Source organism: Ctenopharyngodon idella, chromosome 5, assembly GCF_019924925.1.
Source record: "Ctenopharyngodon idella isolate HZGC_01 chromosome 5, HZGC01, whole genome shotgun sequence".
Classification (NCBI taxonomy): domain Eukaryota; kingdom Metazoa; phylum Chordata; class Actinopteri; order Cypriniformes; family Xenocyprididae; genus Ctenopharyngodon; species Ctenopharyngodon idella.
Window position 1 is genome coordinate 43,488,139 of NC_067224.1, and position 21,451 is coordinate 43,509,589.

At 36.7% G+C, this 21,451-nt stretch overlaps 1 protein-coding gene and 1 long non-coding RNA gene across 2 annotated transcripts in view; one reads left to right on the forward strand and one right to left on the reverse strand.

Moving 5' to 3' along the window:
• LOC127513134 (uncharacterized) lies at window positions 1-8,793 on the reverse strand. Its single transcript, XR_007930342.1, has 3 exons — window positions 8,217-8,793; window positions 8,053-8,101; window positions 1-407 (listed from the first exon to the last, which is right to left on the reverse strand). It is a non-coding gene; the product is annotated as an uncharacterized LOC127513134 (long non-coding RNA).
• vkorc1l1 (vitamin K epoxide reductase complex, subunit 1-like 1) overlaps window positions 4,128-21,451 on the forward strand; it is a 25,807-nt gene continuing 8,483 nt past the window's right edge. Inside the window, exons 1-2 of the mRNA XM_051894724.1 lie at window positions 4,128-4,404; window positions 14,538-14,647. Of these exons, the coding sequence (XP_051750684.1) occupies window positions 4,214-4,404; window positions 14,538-14,647 (301 nt within the window). The 5' untranslated portion in view covers window positions 4,128-4,213. The remainder of the gene's footprint in view (window positions 4,405-14,537; window positions 14,648-21,451) is intronic.

The window sequence follows — 21,451 nt, forward strand, 5'->3', positions numbered from 1 at the left end:
GCCATGTTTGTTAGAATATAGACACTTGCTGCACGAGCTCTTCCCTTCGCTTCTCTTCTGTGAGTAAACAAAGCTGATGTCACACAGTTTTCTGAAACGCTAAAGTCACGTGGGTATTAGAGCTCGTGGGTGATTGGCTGAGAGTCCCTGCTCTCGTGTGAGTGGTTGCATTTTAGTGGGACTCGTGTGATTGGTTCGTTTAAAGCTCTTGTGATTGGCTGGACGCTGGGCCGTTTTTAGCCATGCATCCATGCAAAAACAAAGCCCACTTCCGCATTTTCCTTTTTTAATTCACAGAAGTACAATGCACTATTACTGTTTGTTACTTCTCATTACCCAGCTTTGCACATCTATTTTTAATAGGTGTTCTAATCTTATTTGCTGCTTTTTGTGATTGCATTTTACACCTGAAACAAACAAAAAGAATACATATGGATACATAAAGATGGTTCCCCAAACCGTTTGCATGCACATTTACAAACCTTCACTTAAAATAATAATTCATTCGACTGCAGGGTCATAATTAGATTTAACACAAAATGTTTTGCATTCTTTGTTGAATACATATTACTTTTATAGTGGATGACAGGGAACTTTTAGAGAACCAAAGCAGTGCAATATATATATAAAATGCAAGCATGTGCTGTCGCAGAAAGAAGCCACAGTGTGGCAGTGTTGCTTCACTACATGGTGTAACTTCATTAATGCCAACATGTCATTATGTTGGCTTGACAAATCTGAGATACTGATCTACTATTTGAGCTTCTTCTTCTTCTTCTGAGACTAAATTTTAAACCGTATCTCCTCCTAGAGCTTTCAAAGCTAGAACCACCAAACCCGACTCAGACCTTCAGACTGTCCTCACTCTGGTTGCTGTATCTTTTCTAACTATCTTTCTTAAACGGATTATCAAAACTACGAAAAATCCCATAGACTTTTATTGAGGGGGTCAAGACTTTTGCACAAGAAGACTTATACAGGATTTAAAGGTGCAATATGTAAGATTTTTGCAGTAAAATATCCAAAAACCACTAGGCCAGTGTTTATATATTTTGTTCACTTGAGTACTTACAATATCCCAAATGTTTCCAAATATTTGTAAATCATAAGAAAATTGCAATTTTAACCAAGGTGAGGAGTGGCCTGTCAATTGCGTCATACCCGCGTTACCCTCGGTTTCCAGTTTTATTTTGTAAAAACCATGGAAACACCAAAGATGCTTTAATTTATTACACGTTTTAATAGACAAGGGAACAACTGTTTGGTTACGTTTATAGACAGAAAACTAATTATTGTTATATAGCTCAACATGTTTAGTATTATTGTTTAAATCTAATTTTCTTGATTTTTTGCGAGTACCATGCTTTACCATGCCTCAGAGAAAAACACTATTTTGTGAAGTAGCTAACATAGCATAATCAGATACAGCTTTATTTTTAGTAACAGTAATACAGAATTTTCTCCATCATACAATACGTATTAAAATTAATTGCATGCCATTTATCAACACAAGCCATCCAGCATTTAATATGATATTCTAAAATCGATCTGGTGTGTCTCAAACAAGTGTCTCACAGCAGCCGCCGAGCGAATGCACAGAGTAACGTTATAACAACATTTTCAACACACTCAAATGTATCTAATATGATAAACAGAGCTGTGTTACCTCATACTCATGACCAGAAATGCGGAAGCGGCGCCGGCGACTGTGTCATAATAAAAGTTCCGCTGCTCGTGAGGTGTGTTGTGCAATCGCTCCAGCGGCCTCATTCAGCTCCCACAACACTCGGTCCTGCTCTGCTTCATACTACAGTAACGTTAATAATCACATCCATGAACATAATTTCTTCCTGAGTCCACCGGCTGTGAGGTGAAGACCACATGTCCCAAGATTCTGCGCTCAAGCTTGCCGTCATCAAGCTACGCCTTTGTTTTGAATAGGCCTCTAGCGACCTCTAGCAGTCATAAATCCTACATATTGCACCTTTAAGCTGTCTATCACTAGCAAATCGTATGCTGCCTTCATGTGCTATAGGCAGTTTGATAATTTCGACTTCTGAAGTCGTGATTATGAGCTTATCGCATTCAAGTTTCAACATGAGAGGGCATTCATGTGCAAATTTTTTACCTAGGAACTCATATTTACAATAACTCAGAGAGCACGTGAAGGCAGCATTGATGACTATCCTAGGACAACATGCTAGTAACATGCTAATCATATTAGCAACATGCTAATTCATGCTAGCCACGTGCTAATCATGCTTGCAATAAAAACATGCTAGAAATGTGTTAAACCATGCTAATGTGTTAATTCTTAGGTGCATCCCAATTTGCGTACTTATGCACTATTCTATGACGTTTTTAAGCACAAATAGTGCGAGTAGTGTGTTCACACAGAAAATTCCAAAAAGAAAAAGTGCACTTTAAATACCTGGATGATGCACTAAATTAACGGAAAAAACGAAGTGTGGAATGTTGGACATTTCATGCACTCAACTGTCGCAGCTTTAATTATGTAGCAGAGGGAGAGAGGGGATCAGACTCTGATGTTAAATGACAAAATAACCTTATACAATTCACGCACTACATGGATGAGTACATAGTGCATAAGTACATAATGTATAAGTGTATAGTGTATAGTGCGTCATTTGGGACGCAACTCATGTTAGAAACGTGCTAGCAATGTTATAATTAATGCTATTAATATGCCAATTCAAGCTAGCAATGTATTAAATCATGTTAGCAAAACATGTTAAATCATGTCAGCAACATGTTAGCAACATGCTAACTTATGCTAGCAACATACTAATCATGATAATAACATGTTAAAACATGCTAGCAACATGGTAATGTAAGCAACATGCTAGCAATATGTTAATCATGCTAGCGAAATGTTAAAACATGCTAGCAATGTTCTATATCATACTAGCAACATGGTAAATCACATTAGCAGCATGTTAAATCATGTCGGCAACATGTTAAATCATGCTAGCAAAATGCTAAAACAAGCTAACAATGTGTTAAATCATGCTAGCAAAATGCTAAAACAAGCCATCAATGTGTTAGGGTGCGTCTCAATCAGCTCCTTAGCTCCCGAGCTCATGAATCAGTTATATCGTGTACACAAATTCGGGCACTGGTAAGGACAGTAAAGGACGCTAGCTCACTACACACTGGGACACTGATGACTCTATTTCCGGTGACATGAAAACGTCGTCATCAGGCTAGCAACATGCTAGTAATGTGTTAAATTATGTTAGCAACATGTTATAACATGATAGCAATATGTTATATCATGCTAGCAAAATGCTAAAACATGCTAGCAATGTGTTAAATCATGCTAGCAACATGCTAAAACAAGTTAATGTGTTAAATCATGCTAGCAACATGCTAAAACAAGCTAACAATGTGTTAAAACATGTTAGCAATGTGGTAAATCATGCTAGCAACATGTTAATACAGGCTAGTAACATTTTTTTTTTACTTTCAAACTTAAAGCTTTTCAAAGTTATTTTAAACTTTCATCAAAGTTTGTCATCAAACTAACTAAGGTAGCACTTCAAACTCTGTTTAATGTCTGTTATATTATATAAAATGCATTACACAATTCAATTCAGCACAGTATAAAACATACAATGCACTAGAATATAATACACGACACATTTTAAGATTCAGTCATTTCTGTATGCATGCATACACATAATATATACAAAAACTAATACAAATCTCCATGATAAAATCATCCATGATAGCAACAGTCTTGTCATTCATGTTATCTTCTAACTAACAAATCAGAGATAAAATCATTTATTCTTTCATTTATTCAATCATAAACTCCTTCAGTCATATTCAAGTTAAAGTGATGACACCTCATTTATATATATTATATATAATATTATGTAAGTTAATCAAAAGTTCTCTCTCTCTCTCTGTATAATATACCCGCCTGCAGCTTTTTACAACATGCGGGTGTGTAATCAGAGTACAAAGGGCCGCACAAAGATACCCTGAATCTTGTTTTATTATAAAGGCCCCCACTGACACAAGAATGGCGAGACGCTTGATAGACACGCCCCTGTCTAACAAACCACGCCCACATTAAAATCAAGTCACGCCCTTTGGTCTGGTGACACGTCCCGACGCTTTTCCACGTCGCGCGCCCAACGGTTGAGGCAGGGGAGGCTGCGCGCGTTCGTGCAAAGGCCGGGAAAAAATGGCGGCGCCCGTCTTGCGAGTGTCCACCCCTCGCTGGGAGCGGATAGTCCGGCTGCTCGTGTGTCTCTCAGGAATTCTGATATCCCTGTACGCATTCCATGTGGAGAGGGAAAAGACCCGCGACGCCAATTACCGCGCCCTGTGCGACCTGAGCAGCTCCATCAGCTGCTCTAAAGTCTTCACGTCCAGGTGAGAGAGAGAGGGTCTGTGTGTCAAAACCTAGCGAGTTCCCTACCTAGACAACGTTTGTGGCTGTCATAGGCGCGGCTCGAGCGTTTGAAAACAACGTTTCGACTCCTTTCGAATGTTTTGGATCATTTATGCGCGTTCCAGAGTTTAAGTGCGCGTCTGAAGATCTGGAAATAATGTCTAAATAGGGAGTTCGGTAGGTTTTGACACACAGCCGGAGAGTCGCTCCGGGCCGCTGACTGACTGAGAATTTAATAAAATAGCAATATTAGCCTTATATTTATGGTCTTTTCTTGAGACGCTTATTGGTATAGCCTGTACATCTGGATATAAATGAAACGACATACGTTTAAAGCTGTATTTGAATGTGGCTTTTGTCTTAAGAACAGAAACACAGTGCGATAGCAGCTAATGCTAACTGTGGTAATGTGTGAATGAGTTCCATATCAGAGCGCTGAATGTTGTAATGTGTGTAATTATACACAGATTATTTCATTTCGTTTATTGTGTAATTAACTCGATTACGGTCTCGAGGTGAAACCAAAGACCCTCGTTTATTTATGAGCATCTTCAGCTAACTTGACAGCACATCCATTGTATGAGTACAACAGGCTGTTTCATACTTATCATTTTCATAAAATGTTTGTTTCTCTTCATATTTTGCGTATTATCAGCCCCTTTAAGTGCAGCATTCGTCTCCCACGAGAATTTTTAATTCTTTCATTGATGTATGAGGCTGAAGAAGTGGATGTGTTTGATCAGCAAGGGTTCAACTTTGTTTTAGTAACCTTTGAAATCAGTTTGGTTTATTTATGAGACGTCAGTTCCTGATTTTACTGCTGAAGGATACTCCCTCACACATTATCAGACCATTAATGGTGTGGTTTAGCAATTATTTATAGCGCTTTATTGTTATGGTACAAACTGTATACCATATAAAATATATTTATTAGGGCTGGGATGATGCACCTATTTCCCCTGATTCGATACCATCACGATATTTGGGTGCCGATATGATATGCATTCTGATTTTTAAGAATTGCGATTCTACAAGTATTGCGATTTTAGACCATGAGAAGTTGAATGATACACTTATTGGCTACATGGAGTTACGAGGAATTGCACAAATACAATAGAACAAACATACAAATAAAATAAACACTGCTTTTAATGTTTTTCAAGTAAGTCTAACAGTAATTTTCAGGTAGAGAAAATGAATAATCAAATGTAAAACAACACTGCGCATAAACTAAATATCAAAACTAGATTAATCCTTATTAAAGTTACAAAAGTTATTCTGTCAAGAGCAGTCAGTGATTTTTTTTTTTCTTTGTCCTTTGTTGTTTGATTAACAGGTTTATTAGGCTGCTGTCACTTTAAGAGAGGCACGGATCCAATATACTGTTACACAACTGTTTGTTCATTTAAAGTCCCCGTGAACCGGAAGTTGCAAACAACTTTACTCCAGTGTTGTGACATATTTCCAAGTGAAATGGGATATTGAATAGAGGGCAGGGTTTTACTTTAGCGCTTCTACTTTCCATCTCTTGCTCATAGCAGACTAACGGTTGGATGGGAGTGATTTAAGCTTTTTCAACCCAAGCCGTCAAACTGACGTCATCTGAGAAGGAATGCCATTCCAGACCGGAAGTAACTTTTCAGATTTTGATTAAAGATTACCATGACAAACATTTTTTTTCTTTGTATTAACTTGCACGGATTAATTGTTCACCACAAGGCTAGTAATATGCACTAGCAAAGTAAATAGGGTCAATTTTGATTTCATGACGACTTTAAAGGGGTCATGAACTGCGTTGTTTTATAATGTTTCCTGGGGTGCACTTATTATGTTAGTATGCTTCTTACATCAAAAATCATCATAATTTAGAAATAAAAGGCATTTTTCCTACCCTGATTTTATCCCTCTGATTTGAACGCTCTGTTTTAAGGGGCGTGTCTGCTGTGAGACTTCAGTGTAAATGCCCACTGCTGTGATTGGCTAACATCTTTGCATATGAAATAACTAAGTATTACTCTCTCAAACATTTAGCACGTTTTTACTATTACATCTCTCAAGTGTTGAAATAGATTTATAGCATTTAGATCTATGGCATTATATTTAGATCGTGGCATGAAAGGTTGCAGTGATGAATATTGTAGTCGATCACAGACATGTTGTTGAGCGCATGAAAGCAGTGATCTCGTCATTAAAACTCAATTTCTGCACACTAACGAATGCTTTCATAATAACTAACAGTGCAAACTCATTGTAACTAAAAGATTTGTTGAATAAAACAGGAGTTTTGGCGCGAGTCCAGAACTCAGTCACTGATAAACTCACACTGATTGACAGCTCCAGCGATTGTAAAGGGAGCGTTCTTTGATCGCTTTCTATATATAATTTAATCACCGTTTAATTAACAGATTATTTTCATCCTACTAAGAGAAACAACGTGAAGTTGGTCGTTTAGTCGCTGGTTTGATTTACTGACACACCGACAAAGAACATCTGACTGTACATGAATCATTACATATCAGATCACATTTGCAACACAGTTACTTACATGTCGCATTACTGTCGAGTCCATATCGTAAAAGTCTGTTTGCAAAGCCTGCGCCGAAATGCGAATGATTTGCCAAAGAATCCACAGTGAAATGTACTGAATACAAATAAATAAAGCTCAACTGAGACATTCACATTGTTGAAAATAAATAACCATATTCCTAGCATTAGAATCCTTTGAAAGGTAATGTTGTTTTAGTCTTGTATCGCTCTTCTCTCCTCGTCATCTTCCAGTGGTATGTGGGCGGGGCTAATGTTGCAATGATGAAGTAGGCGTTGATTTCTTCTGCGGAGGTAGGGTTTAACCTATCAATGTCATAGACACATTCCAGGACGAGTTGTTCTCTGGGCCTGGTGTCAATAAATTGGACTAACAAGGAAGTTTTCAGTTCTGAAACTTACAGAACCTCTTATATATCAAAAGCTCAAGGAAAAGTTGATTTCTCAATTCATGACCCCTTTAAGGTATAACAGACTTTGTTTACAAGGTTGTCATTTTGTGTGAATGGGTCTTTTCAAGCGCAAGAAGACGTGAAAGAGAGCTCAATTCAGCATTTACACGCTGTCTGAGAAGCGGCTTTCTGGGCGCACGCTTCGGATGTGTGCGCAAAAAAAGTTCACGCTATTGAATTGAGTTCTCCTTTGCGTTTTCTTGCACTTGATTAATTCAATTTTCAAAACTTAAAAACACGTGCAAATGATAAACTTTTGTGATGCAGCACTGGCCCTATTGCGTCACCTGACCTGAGCGACTTTTACGCTGACCGCGGGCCATCGGCAGTCTTTATTTTCGAGCCCTGCCCTCTGCTGAAATAAAAGAGGTAACTTTCCTCCGCCTCGTCTATAAGCAAGGACTAAAATAAAGCAAATTAATATAAATTAATATTGATTCTGGAATAAAAAATCGTTTTTTTTTTTTTTTTTTTTGCGGTAGTTCGGTGAATCAATTTTTTTCCCCCAGTCCTAATATATATGTATGCATGCATGCATGTATGTAAATGATTTGTATATTTTTTTTAGTTTATATATATCTCCAGATTTCCAGATGTTAATTTATTTTGTTTGTTAAAGAAGTTTTGTTTTACCTGTTGATTCAGCAATTGCAAGCCCACTTCTTTGAAGCAACTTGTTGAGCTTAAAGGGAAAAATGTGGTTGTCAGGACAGTCATGTGAAGTTTCCACACACTGACACACTTTCAGGAAAACATCATTTGATGAAATGCAGATGGAAAACAAATCACATGCTTACCAAGATCATATCAGCATAGATCAGCTGTCCCAGGGGATGATTTTTTGATATTTTTATGTTGTTCTTTCACTTATTGAGATGACAGGAGACTGACAGTACTGCTTTGGATGTGCTTCATGTGTCTTGCAGATCTGGTATTAATAGAGTCTCCTTCTTTATCTGTGAATCTGTAGATGTGCCCACTCATCACTGAGATAAATAGGACAGCATTATATATCATGGTCACTTATGTTATCACCATCAAGTAAAGACATACAAAAGCTTGTCTAAGTCTGTGAAATTGTCTGTGGTGATTGCGTTGTTTGCTCAGAGGGACGTCCCGGGCGTTCAGCAGAGAAAACAACCAAACAAAACCCCAGCCGGGTGAAGGTTTTCGGGAACGTTACATAATCAGGCTTAAGGTCTCACTCTTAAAGGGAACCAGCAAGCCTTTATTGTGCAGCAGAACTGACTTCAGATGATTAGATTGCTTTAGTTGATCAAGATCTTTTGCTATATGTTTCGCCACTAATTAATCGGTCACTACATTGGGAAACACACCGTACTGATGATCACTGAGTCATGACTGCGCTGCTGTCTAAAGGTTTGTGAAAGTATTTCTGAGGGTGTTTCTGCAGGAGAAAGATGTTATTTTGTGCTGTAAGAGGGGCATGTATTGGTATCAGAAATTGAATTGACTTGATATATAGTTATAGAGAGCAATAATTGTGTTATGGAAGTAAACATCCTATTTATTTTCTCCACAAGGAAATTGATTTTTAACAGTAATGTACAAACTTTTTCAGACTAGTCTCGTGTAGCCAGACTTTCAGACTGACGGCAGAAGGTCTGGACTCTATAACAGCTTTAATTGGCCACCAAAGAGCCCTTCTGACTGACATATAAAGCAACCAATCACAGTTTTTGTCATGTTTAGGGACGTGGAAATGTAAATTTGATGACCCTACAATAACAGACCAGTGTGTAAAACTCTTGGTTTATGCCGTGAACCTCACATACTTCACATACTTTTGAAAATCTGGCGTTTAGTTGATCCTGATAAGCGTTCATTGTCACAGTTAAAAACGCACGGCTTTCTTCTTTCATGACTGCTTTTTTTTTTTCAAGTGAACCTGTAAAGGGTTAGTTCGCCCCAAAATGAAAATTATCCCATAGTTTACTCACTCTCAAGCCATCCTAGGTGTATATGACTATCTTCTTTCAGACGAACACAATCGGAGATATATTAAAAAATATTTCAGGCTTTATAATCGTAGTAAATGAGGGGTGCGATTTTGAAGCCAAAAAAATGCATCCATCCATCATAAAAATAATCCATACGACTCCAGGGGGTTAATAAAGGCCTACTGAAGTGAAGCGATTGCAAGTGTTTTTGCAAGAAAAATATCCATATTTAAAACTTTATAAACTAAAATAACTAGCCGACGCGACGCAGGATGTAGAAGGATGTTTTTTGTACCATCGGTGAGTGAGCATATACATTAGGGCTGGGTATTGACACAATTTTCACGATTCGATTCGATTTCGATTCGTTGTCGATTATTTGTGGATGTATATCAGTACTGTACATTGCAAATTTTCTAGAGGAAAAAAATCTCTCAACTAATGCAGTTGTAGCAGAACAGCGGGTAGTCCTGTTTATTTTCATTTAACAAATGTCATAATGGAGGCGTGTTAATAATGAGCGCAGCATATAAAAGGGGGAAAATAGCGCACCTAGGAGGCGTTGTTCCTGATATCCTGCACGAAAGGTAAACGAGATGATGTGTGAGACAACGAGTGACGTATGTCATGTGACGTGTGGTTCCGGCCTGCTGTTTTGGACACGCTCCAGTGAGTTTGGAAGAAGAAATGATTGATTTGTACTTGCACGTACAAGTTTCATGCAATCCTACTCCAGTTTATGCGTGTTGGCACAGCTGATTAGACAGTCGATTAGACGCCTCGTCGTTCTCTAAGCACTCATCATTAAACCCGAAATCTGCTCAAACCTGGTTAGTGACTCCCCGCTTGCTCTATACACACACACACACACACACTCACACTCTCTTTCCAACAAACGCGTGCAATCAAATGCGCGCACCTTAATTCATGCATCCATTTTTAACATTGAAAGCGTTTTTTTGTTTTTGTTAAATGCTCCTTACGTTTTGTTTAATGATTTAATTTTCTTTTCTTTACATGTGGGAAAAAATGCAGATTTGGGCACGCGGATGTGGAAAGAAACGCACTGTTATCTGGTGACACATTTTGGAACTTTTATTGTACTGCCGATTCGTATGGTTTGTGAGTGACTGAAAAAAAAAAAACTCTTTGCTTGAACCATTTATCAGGACAGTCACCAATTCTTCGAAACTGAGTTGACATTGCATTCAAGCTGTTTTCTCTCTACTGGACTTATATGATCGTTGTTGCTTCATTCTATGCAAATTTGTTACTCTGTTGATGTGAATTATATATATATATATATAATTTTTTCCCCCCTTTCCCTTACCTTTTTATAATTAAATGAAATGAACTTGAGAATTTGAGTTTTGGTTATTGTAACTGGTGGTTTTAGAGCTATCTGGGGAAATATTTAAAATTTGACAGTTTTTACTGTCTGGCGCCCGAACAAAAGATACTTTTGAGGTTAAAAGTGTACAGCTGGGTGTCGCCACCGTTATACTACACATGGGAGTCAGTTGGTACTACTTTACTATAATATTGAAGGTTAAAATTAACTTATTTATATACAAACACTTAAATTACACTCAATTATGTTTTTTATAATAAATAAAGTTCAGAATTACATAATCATATTTCTCCAATTCGTTTCGTAAACATTTAAATCGTGTCTGTCAAAACTGATTTATTCAAACATGCATTAAATATTGAAGAACGTTATAATGAATATGTAACAGTGCATAGCTATATTTATCAGAATGCTTTTTCTAAAGTTCACTTTTCTAGCTGACTAATGAGTTTATGGTCACTGAATATGTTTTTCTGAGGTAAATGTGACGTTACGTGACATTGTGTACAAGCTGTTTTATTAAAGTCTTTCCGAGGTTGAAACACTGATTGAGCTATTACACGAGACATGATACGGATTTCGGTAAGTTGTACTGTATCTTTTAACATACCTTCAGATGTTCACATGCGCTCCGTGCTGCCGCTTCTCTTTAACTGAGGCGCTAAAGCGATCTGTCACGTCACATTAAACCGCCAAAATGGTATTTATTTTTTGAATCTCATAATAAGATGGACGTCATTTGAAATCTGAGACTTTGCTTCATATCAAAAGTAACAAAGTACTAAGATTATTGCGATTTATTGGATGGGAGGTGCGCTACAATTCTGTTCATTCATTAACTGAAAACAGACTAGACTAATCGATTCTTGGGATTTAAGAATCAATATCGGTTCGTAAAAATGAGAAACGATTAAAATCGAGAAATCTATATTTTTTTTACCCAGCCCTAATATACATCTCGTAAAAGTGAAGAATTTATTACGCATGTCTGGTGTGCACCCTTTGCCTGCTAGTAATCGACACACTGAAGCTTTGATGCAATATTGTTAGAAACAGAATCATGATTGTACTGCTTTATTATTCATGTGTGTCTTTGACTGAGAATGATGGGACATATGGAAGAGATTGGGCATGACCTCAGGTGTTTGGCACGGCTCGATCTTTGACGATTCCGTTGGCAGGAAGTTATGAAGCAGCAGCTGCTCTCCAGTGTTGTTACTCACCTTCTTCCTCTTCAGGGTTAGATTATAGAAAAGGTTTCAGGATTTTCAAACACTTAGAGAGACCAATATAAGAATCAGACTCCAGTTTTACACTTCAACCATAATTGGAATCCGGTTGCTACGTTTTCAACCCGCTTTTGATAGTATATGTAAATGAACAATGTTTACTCATTCTCCATGTTACATGGACCGAGAAATTCTTGTTTATTTGTCAGCAAAAGTTTTTTGATTTCTGTCTTACAAATATTCAAATGATCACAGAGGTTCTGGGATAAAAGTTTATAGTTTGGATATAAACATTGATGTTTACAGAAGCGATAAAAATAGAGCAAATTCTTTTAAAAGTAACTTGGTGCTTCAAATGACGATTGTATCAATTACATTGTTACGCCACTAGGTGGTGACAAGTGACTTAAAAATTTCTCATTGAATCATGCAGCTCTACTTCACTTGAAACAAAGTAGCTAGCTCCCGCTAAACATTTACTCTTTGAATTCTTGCATTCGGGAGCAATACAAGTCGACACCATTATGACTAAAAGTTTGCTAAGAAGTATTTCCTACTAAAGCAAGGCGGTATTTGACTCTGGGAAGCGTATCCATAGCAGACTGGTGGGAGTGGCCTCGGACAGCAACATGCCCAGTGCATTATGGGTGTTGAATTTTTTCTATCTATTTGGCAAAAGGGAAGAAAACTAGCCTAGTGTTTTCTCTAGTCAAGTAGCACCCATATCAAACATTTTCGCCTTTCTACTGTATAGGCAGCCAAGTTTTATTGAAAGCTCATTTTGCAAGTAAGTTGTTGTTTACCTTTTAGCTCTTTATTTTACTGTATAATGCTGAAATGAGTCTTGTTTTGTGATAGTCTGACAACATGAAGGTCCAACATGATTATTTTGCCTTATTGATATTGTTTTAGCCAATTTCTTTGCAGAGAATTATGACAAAAAGTTAAATTGCGAGTCATAAACTGTGAGATAAATTGTGAAATAAAAAGTCGCAATTAGAAAATGCATTGCGATGAGCTTGGTGGAAAACCTTACTCCAAGATGATGGACACGAAATGTTTGTTATACTTGATTAGACATGTGCCGATATTCGGTAATACGATATATCCCGATAATGATATGCATGATATTGTTACCGTGGGCACCTCAAAATACCGTGAATAATTATTCATTATGAATTATTCGAATTTTTATATTAAATTTTAAGAATACTTTACCCATCAACCGTATAAAATGCACAACACCGCTGTATGCTGCGTCAAAGGGACACTCACACTCAGATGTAAACAAGCCCAACGTGCACGAGAAGCACATGACAGAACGAGAGGAGGAGACGTGCTGAATGAAAGTGCACGTTCACTCTCTGACAGCAGAGGGCGCTGATGGAACCAGAAATGCAGCGGTTACCCCGGAAACCCTGTAAACAAAGCAGCTATGGTACTGAACAGTACTTAAAATGCTTCAAATAGCCATTCAGTTTTTTTTGTGTTTGCAATGTTGTTCATCATAGCACCAAATACTTAATACTTAAAGACTTAATAGGCTATTTTTTTTTTCCAAACTTAAACATTTTTATATTTTAATCAGGACTACAACATGCCCTATAATGATTGAAAATGTTCTGATTATTTGTTATTGTTCAGTAAAACTTAGTGACATAAGGCTTCATTAGTTAACATGTTAATTCATTATTACCAAACTGACAATGAAAAATACTTATAAAGCATTTATTAATCTTAGTTCATGTTAATTTCTTAGTTAATGTTTAATAACATTACTAAAATCAAAAGTTGCAACTATTATTTAATGGACCTGAGCAAAAACTAACAAAGATCAGTTGTATTTTTTAACTAAAAAAAAAAAAAAAAACCCTTCTGTAACAAATGTAGCTATTGCTCATTCTTAATCTTAATGCATTAACTAATGTTAAATAATGAGACCTTATTGTAAAGTGTTACCTGTTGTTCATTATAATTCTTTTGCACTTTTTTTTGTGTATTGCGTTATTGTATTTAAACATTCAGAGTTCTTTGTTATAAGAAAGAGTTCTTAAACCTGTTATAGTATGACAACACTTTTTTTAAACTTATTTCAATATCGTGATAATACCGTATACCGGGATAAAAGCTTCAGCAATATATGAAAATTTGATACTGTCACATGCCTATACTTGATATAACTTCAATACTAAAAAGTAGTAAATATAATTTAGTTAAAGTGGACTATTTACCCAATATTTATGTTTACTATGTTTGGACTGCAAATGTCACATCCATATGCTGGAATTGGACTGGAAACCACCACATATCTCCTTTTGTTGGTGTAATTTCAAACAATTTGGGTCAGAAATATCTGTTCGCACCAATAAACAGAAACTGTTCTCTTTGTATGCTGCTGCTTTGATCAATGGTTTTGATTTAGGCCAAATATTCTGTCATAATTTTTCTGTGTTCCCAAGAGCAACCCAGAGCACTAGAATATTAGTATATATTTTTAGTTCTTATCTCTCATGTTGTCTGCTTTCGACTTCTGCTTCTTTACTGTTTCTCTCTGTTGTGTTTTCGTCTTCTCTCTAGATGGGGTCGAGGATTTGGACTGTTAGGAACCATTTTTGGCAACGACAGTGCAGTAAACCAGCCAAACAGTGTCTATGGAATTTTCTTTTATGTCTTTCAGCTGTTACTAGGTAAGAACATCATAAACCGCATTGATCTGCAGTTAATGCCACTGTTTTACATAAACTGGTACTTTATAGGGATGCACCAGTATAGAAATTATGTCATAATAAATATTATTTTATGGCCAGAATCTTGATATATTAAACTAACATGTCCATTGGTCTCTGATGAATGTCTTTGGTCATTGCCTGCATAAAGTTGATACATGCATACAGTATAATCGTGTAGGGCAATATCAACTGCTTGATTGCTTGTAAAGTGTAAACTATATTATTGCCCAGCTCTAATCTAATAAATGCAACTATAAGCCATGAAGATATTAAGATATTATAAACATTAACTTCATGTTTTTCTGTAAAGCTGCTTTGAAACAATGTGTATTGTGAAAACTCTATACAAATAAAATTGACTTGATTTGATTTTGGCTTCCGACAATTATGAAAACAAGATTATGGTTTTTAGTAGTTTTTTAGTAGGTTGTGGAAGTTCACTACAACATAGGTAATCTTATTAGGGGTTCAAGAGTGTAGCGCTGAAATCCATGTGTAATTGTTAAAATTTCCAAAGATCAGCATTCTCCCGTAAAAGTGATTGGGCAGGCCAAACCGTAAGTCGTAGACATTTGAAACTTTGAAGGCTGGTAGTACTCAGACCGTGTACAACGACACCAAGGCTCGCCCCGATCGGCCTGACGGGGGCGCTACAACGGTCAAAAGTACAAAATGGCTCATAACTCCTACATTCAGAAATTTTCAGGTATTTTTTTTTTTTTTGAAAAACCTACTTTTGCGAACTAGTCTGATCAGAACCAAACCAGTGCAGCAAGGTTCTCTGGAGTCTCATAGTCAATAATTATCAAAAAAAGTTGAAATTTCGATTCACGGTCTCTATGGGCCGCCAAAACGTTAGAAGTGGGAGGAACCACTTTTACTAAAATGGCTTGTAAAACTTGTGAACGAAATGAGAGTTTTACCAGACTCTGAAAACGGGTGTATGGGCTCAATCTTTGGTTGCAGTAAAAAAAAAAAATTGCGGTGATTGGCCACTTGGTGGCGTTATAACAAGATAAAAACCTTAAAATGACTATAACTACTTAACTGTTAGTCTGATTGACTTGAAAATTTGCATGCAGTGTCTTTGTCCAAGGTGCCATGATTGTCTATGAGGACATTGGTGTATCTTAAAAACCATGTCTACCATGTCTGCCATCGGCCAATGAATTTTGAGCACCTATTAGACCAGGTTAACAGAGGCCGATCGGAATGATGCTCGGTAGGCATGTTCGACTCGTGGCCCTAGAGGTCTGTGAGAAATTTGAAAGAAAAATCGGCCACTGGTGGGCAATATCACGTTTTACGATTGTGTAAATAATTGTATATTAAGCAAAGTTTCGCACATACACACAATATGCATATCATATGTTAGATCTCATTCTGAACCATTTTGCCTCAAGAACCACTGCTGTCAATCAAATTGTTTAATATTTGAAAAAAAAAAAAACTACTTTTGCGAACTTGTCCTAGATTTTTCGCTCAACCTCAATAAAACCCCTGGACTCTCTAGATCAATAATTATCAAAAAAAGTTTAATTGTACCCTTTGGGTAGCTATAACAGGGTAATTTAGAAAATGGGCGTGGCAAAATAGACTCAAAAGCCTATAAATCGTACACGAAAACTCAAAACTTTCATGGAGATCTAACCATAGTTTGTGTTATAATTGTTTAAAAACCATATACTTCCTATGGTAAATTGCCTGTATATCCTGTAAATGGTCTTCCATCTATGATCTAAGTGGTTACATGCTTGATAAATAAAACATATGTTTTTACGCAAGTACTTAAAGGCCTTAATGCGCTTGAACACTGTTAATCGCTGCTTGCAGCTATATTTTATTTTGATTTCATAAAATTGTTTTTAATATTTATTTAAATGTGTATAATATATTTTTGTAGTTAATTTATATTTATTTAACTTATTTTTCAGGTTAATTATATTAAAATATCAGTGAAATCCACTGTTAAAAAGACAATTAAAAATATAAATGAATAATAATAAAAAATAAAATAAAAATAGGTGATGTTTCCAAAGTCAGTGAGTAATTGTTAAATAATCATGATCTCAATCTTGGCCAAAATTATCTTGAATTATGATTTTTGCCATAATCACGCAGCCATAATTTAAACACAAGAACACGCATGGTGTTTCCAGCCCCTTAAACTACATTTATTAGTGTGGGAATTATGTAGAAACTCTGATAACATTCCTGTCTCTGTCAGGGTTTGTTTGTGAAACACCTGATAGTTCACATCAGTTTATGCAGTGTACAGTGTCTGGTATTAGCCAGAGGTGAATGTTAACTCGTATCGTTTCCTGAAACAGGATTGATAAAAATACTGTAAGGGACGTGCGAGCGTCTCAGGTTATAGTAGGAAGTTTTCTGTCTGTAATCTAAAGCGGTCTCACAGAACTCTGAGTTATCGCCCTCACTTGTCCATGCCTGTCACCGCTGACGGGTGAAATCTCTTAGCATTTCAGTAACAAAAGCACAGGTCAAACATTCACAACCTTAGTTTAACCCCACGACTCTTGTGCGCCAGTCTCCGGTGGTCTCCTCTCTTGACAGATTGTTAGTCAGACATCTCTGACTATGTGTTTGAGTTACTGCTGTATCAGTTTCTCCTATGTTTCTCATTTTGATTTTGAATGGTAACTTATAAACAATTAAACGGACCTACTGTGAGCTCCGAGGTTGTTAATTGATAGTATTTACATCAGCCCACATTATTTCAGCTTATGTTTAAAATAATTGTTTAACAGTGGAATTCCTGGTGAAAAACTACATTACCCATGATGCTGTACAGAAAATTACACCAATAGAGTACCTCAGGGATGACGTGTTTTTGTAGGCCAACCCGGAAGTTAGCGGCGCACGGGTTCCCTCGATCGAAAGCCAATGCATCTTTTCCCATAGACTTTTGGAAAATCGCAAAAAATAAGCTCTGTGTTTAACAAAGGGTTATGACACTTACACGTTTTGTCTATCAAGATAATCTTTAAGTTAACACAACATTTATACATTTTGAAGCCTAAATAAAGTCGTCAGATATAAGAAGCTAACAGAACGCTATAAACGGACTACAGCACACCATGGTCGCGGATCAACGTCACCACCACCAAGCTTCCTCAAACTTTATTTAGAAAACAACTTTATTTAAACACATGCTCGCTGATTATGATCTGCGCTGTGTATGAATACTTATCCACTTTTTTGTGAGAAATGCTGTCCAAATGTCCTGTTTGTCATGATGACGTCTAAAGTCCCCGCCAAAGGAAGTAGTCCCTTTTAGCAATTTGTTAGCAACCGCCGTTTTTAAGACACAATAAAGGTTTAAAAAATCACAAGCGGGTTATAACTGGTGTGTTTTATGTCATAGATCAAAACGTGAAAATATTTAGAGACTTTGTTAACCTTTGTTAATTTCAGGCGATTTAGCAAAAACCCATTCAAAAAACCCATTGACTTTGGAGCGATGGAACCGGAAGTCCTAAAATGCCTAACTCGCTTCCGGGTTTTGCCTACAAAAACACGTCATCTCTGAGGTACTCTATTAGGGTTAAAAAAAAAATGTTAATAGCACCAAAATAGCTTTTTCGCTCCACCCACTCCCATGAAGCACTGCGAATGATGTAATCGAGTCGATCGCTCTACACTCTCAATTGTGTCTTATATATTTTTTGCAATGCTTCATGAGATTGTAGTCCTTTTCCTCACTCAAGCTGTTAAGTACATTGTCTTTTTGTCCAATTTCAAATACTTTTTTGCTTCAAATCAAAGTTTGTAGTGTTGTGATTCTCCTTGTAGCTGGTTGATTTGGTTCATGGCTTAGAACACTTTTTTTTTTTTTTTTTTTTTTTTAATCCCTATGGGAGAAATGAAAGGAAAAAATACTTCGGGAACCAGCGCCACTGAAAAAGGGAGCGAGCGCTAATGCACTCTATTGAAATAAAGCTGAAATAAAATAAAATATAAAACATTTAATGAAAATCATAACTAAATGAAAATTACAAATGTTGTCTTGGCTTTTAGTTAAAGCACTAAAATTACTAACTAAAAAACTAAACTAAAACTGAAATAAAAATAAATTAAACCTAAATAGTAAAAAAAAAGTAAAAACAGAAGTACTAAAAATTAAACTATAATTAAAATGAAAACTGAAAATAAAAAATAAAAGCTAATTCAAAATATTAATAATAACTATAATATTTTATACTAAAATAACACTTCAGAATTACATGTTTTCATGTATAATTTGCTGGTTTTGGGTCATCTTCACCAGACATGATCGGATGAATCGAACGCAGCCTGTCAAATTTCAACCTCAAAACTGGAAAATACATTATATTTTGCATAAAAAATGTAAGTTTTTTTTTTTTTTTTTTTTTTTTTTTTGCACAGTGTCAATTATTTTCATGATAATTAACCACAATCCCTTCAAAAATGCAAATAAAGTATATTATTAACATTTTGAATATTTGTATTTATAAATAATAGTAACACTTGATGTACTACTTATGTTGAATTAAAGTATTTTAATAATATTTTACTATTTTTATTATTAGTTTTTAAGATACTGTATTATAGTTATGAGAGTCTCATCTTTTGGAAAAATAAATCACAATTAAAACCATTCATTTAATTAGTTTTTTTTACAGTACGGACTAGAGGTCTTCATGGGTCCAAAAATTCGTACCCGAACCCGAAGAGACCCGTAAATGTACTACATGAAACCGACCCGGACCCGACTATTATTTCGAAAGTTGGAAGCAAGAAGACACAGACCCGACCGGACCCGATCGGCACATAGGTCAATAAACAAGTTGCAAAAATAAAACGTTTTGTCTTACCTATAATAGCCTTCTCCCTTGTACCTGACTGTGATGCTCAATCCTCCTTGCCAAGAAACTTCCATCCATGTTATTCCTCTCTTGCCGATTAATCCGCTCATTATTCCAGCTTTAAAAGTCCACTTGCTGTCACGATGACAAATGCCACTTGGCAGTTTTGCATTTTGTTGTATCATTTTGTTTTTTTGCACTTTTGAACTATAATGATTGCTTGTTCAGTGACATGGCCGCTGACGTTAGCATTACTTATTTGCGATCATTTCTGTGCTCTCTGAGCCGAGTCTGACCAAAATTTTAGAAATAACAAGACAGTTCATTCATAAAAATAGGAGAAAGAAAGTGGGCTCGCTTGAGACTGCACATGCGCGTTAGCTGGAGCCACCTGAAACATAAGCTTTTAAACGCATTTTTGAGCGTCATAGAAAACATTCATGTGATCAGACTTTGTTGCTGATTTGAAATATGATATCTAAATGTGAGTGTGCATGGCTGCAAGCAGTTTCTGAGATTTGAAGTTTGTTTGCATTACTGTTGCACACAATAGGAATAGGAAAACTCGATGATCATGATCGCTCATGTTTTTTACACCTTATTTCCCGGCTCATACTTTGCAAGTTACAAAACACACGCACAGCGCTGACTGACTCCGAACACGGCCGGGTGATCTCCGAGTCCGATCGGCTCGGGTATTACACACAATGTTAAACAGACCCGGGAACCGAAGTAATAGATTGGGACCCGACCTGGACCCGGCTGACCATTTAAAATATAGACCCGAACCCGTACGGGTCCCGGGTCAGGTCTCGGGTACTCTTTGTAGACCTCTAGTATGGACACATTACAGTAATTGGAGGAAAATGTGCAAAACTGTCTTGAAAAATTATGTTGGCATGTCAAAAAATCTCTTTGCTTTTGGGATGAAATGTGATCCGGACATGTTTTTGTGAGATTGCTGAAATAACTACAACCTGAATTTGCACAAAACTATCATAGACATCACAAAAAAAACAGATATGCATGTTATGTGTGACAATGGGAGCGTGAAATATTTTCATCATCCTTAAACCACCACAAAAATGTAAGCTAAAAAAAAAATCTAGAGAAACTAGTTAGCCTCACTAGTTGGCTACTCGGTTGTTGGATGACTAGCTGACCATCCTGACTGATTCCCACACGCATGTCTGCCTCACAATGTCCCATTGCTTCATTCCTCAGCGGTCATGTGGGCTTTGCTGACTCAAGTTCTTCTGCGTGTTTGGCTCTGCTGATCTGTCCTCAGGTTCATTGTGCTTCTAAAACTGGACACTGAAGTCTTTCTTCACACTATTGCAGCACATTTGCATAATGCCAACGTGCAGTTGGCTCTCTGAGTGATGGACGGTTACAAGTGTGAAACCGTTTTGCTCTTCCTATAAACTGTTTTACATTTTACTGTGCAGATTCTCATCTTATTTTCTTATCAACATGTGAATGAATGGAGAGGCTGTTGGCTCAATTACTCAAACAAATGGCAAAACCTACTGAGAGGCCTTCTTAGGTGGCAATTTAAGACAGCATTGTGGCACTTCTAATTTGCTATGGCAAATACAAAGTCAGTTTTTTCCGTCAAAGTTTTGGTCAATTTTCCTTCCATAACATGTCTTCTTTCGGACTAGTGGAAAGAAAACATCCAAAGATTTATTTAATTACATATTATCTATTTGCATCTGTAGATTTCAATTTCAAAGTCGGTGAATTTGAGTCAGAAATCTCCACTTCAGCAGCTTTACACGCACCAAACTTTACAGTTTTTTCCCTATCTATTAGTGTTGTCACGGTACCAAAATTCCAGTAGTCGGTACCAATACCATTACAATTTTACGGTTCTCGGTACCAAATTGGGTACCACAGGAAAATCTGTTGGAAC